The sequence below is a fragment of the Triticum urartu genome, chromosome 4, assembly GCF_003073215.2.
Source record: "Triticum urartu cultivar G1812 chromosome 4, Tu2.1, whole genome shotgun sequence".
NCBI lineage: Eukaryota > Viridiplantae > Streptophyta > Magnoliopsida > Poales > Poaceae > Triticum > Triticum urartu.
The window spans coordinates 561,620,958-561,622,244 of record NC_053025.1 but is presented as its reverse complement, the minus strand read 5'-3'; the positions used below and the strand labels follow the sequence as shown (position 1 = coordinate 561,622,244).

Here is a 1,287-nt window from a genome sequence, read left to right as displayed (position 1 = left end):
CCACTTCCCCTATAAACTCCCCGCAGCATCCACCACGCTCTCCCTCCATTCACCGCGCACAACGACCTCCCCCACTCTCTCCAGCCAAGCTGGCTAGAGAGCGAGCCCAGGGAGCTAGCTGAGCCCGCTTCGAGGCAAGAATTCAAAGCGCCATGCTGGGCTGCTTCTCCCGGCTCCGGCGGCCGGCCTCCGCCGCGGCGGGGGCGCCGGCGCCCGTGCAGCCGCCCGACGAGGCGTCCACGTCGGCCTCCACCCCGGAGACCTCCCCGCGCTCGTCCTCCTCCTCCGCCCGCTTCAAGAGCGCGTGCCTCCGGGACGGCGGCAGGGGCGGGGACGTGGATGTGACCGTCGCGAAGGAGTGCCCGCCGCTGTCGTCCATGCTCGCCGTGGACTCCGGGCTGTCGTCGGCCATCGCGTCCCGGCGGTTCTTCCTCGCCTCCCCGGGCCGGTCCAACTCCATCGTGGACTCGTCGGCGGCGCACGCGGCCGCCGTGCTGGGCGTGGGCGCGGCCGGGGTGGCGGTGCCGACCTACTCCCCGGACCCACACGCCGACTTCCTGCGGTCCATGGAGGAGATGTCGGCGGCGCTGCGGCTGGACGCGCGGCGGCGCGGCGACCGGGCGCGCCTCCACGAGCTGCTGCTCTGCTACCTGGCACTCAACGACAAGCGCGCGCACCGGTACGTCGTCAGCGCCTTCACCGACCTCCTCCTCCGCCTCACCGCCACCGACGACCTCGACGCCGACGACGAGCAGCACGGCAGCATGTAGCAGCCGCGCCGACGTGCCTGCCTGCCTGCCTGCCTGCAGAGCTCAACACTTTCGTCCATTATTTCTCATATTTTTTCGGGTGCAAGATGCTGGTGCTGTGTGCTCAGTTCCCAGCAGACAGGCCATGCATCTGATCTGACTGTAAAAAGAATTGTTCGTGTGCAATTTCGCGGCAAAAAAAGCCGCTTTGTACCTTTGTGTGGGCGTTGGCTGCTTTTGCCCTTTATGAAAGGCGTGAGCGTGCTAGCGAAGACGGGGAATATCTTAGCTTCCACAATTGCACCGCTTTGTTTCTTTGTGTAATTGCGTTTGTCTTTTCAGCCACCTCCCCGCGCTTTCACCTTTAGCTTTGTGTTGGGGCATCTGAAGGCTAGTTTGGTACATGTCAGGCATGGTTATGCCGTGACCATTGCTTTGTACGTAGACACGTAGTAAATGTGAGTGCAATTCTGTCATTTTACTCTCTTGGACCGAGTAATTTTGGGATCGCCACACACCTTGAGACGGGCGAGAGAGG

The 1,287-nt window shown here is 63.3% G+C and overlaps 1 protein-coding gene across 1 annotated transcript; it reads left to right on the top strand.

Moving 5' to 3' along the window:
* Nucleotides 1–13: 13 nt before the first annotated feature.
* On the top strand, nt 14–1,193 carry LOC125554166 (transcription repressor OFP12-like). Its single transcript, XM_048717762.1, has one exon. It carries the CDS (start codon nt 153–155, stop codon nt 768–770), a length of 618 nt encoding a protein of 205 aa, XP_048573719.1. The 5' UTR covers nt 14–152; the 3' UTR covers nt 771–1,193.
* The last annotated feature ends 94 nt before the right edge of the window (nt 1,194–1,287 follow it).

Bases quoted from the DNA above. Each gene is read 5' to 3' on its own strand.
- LOC125554166 (XM_048717762.1), top strand. From the start codon at position 153: ATGCTGGGCTGCTTCTCCCGGCTCCGGCGGCCGGCCTCCGCCGCGGCG.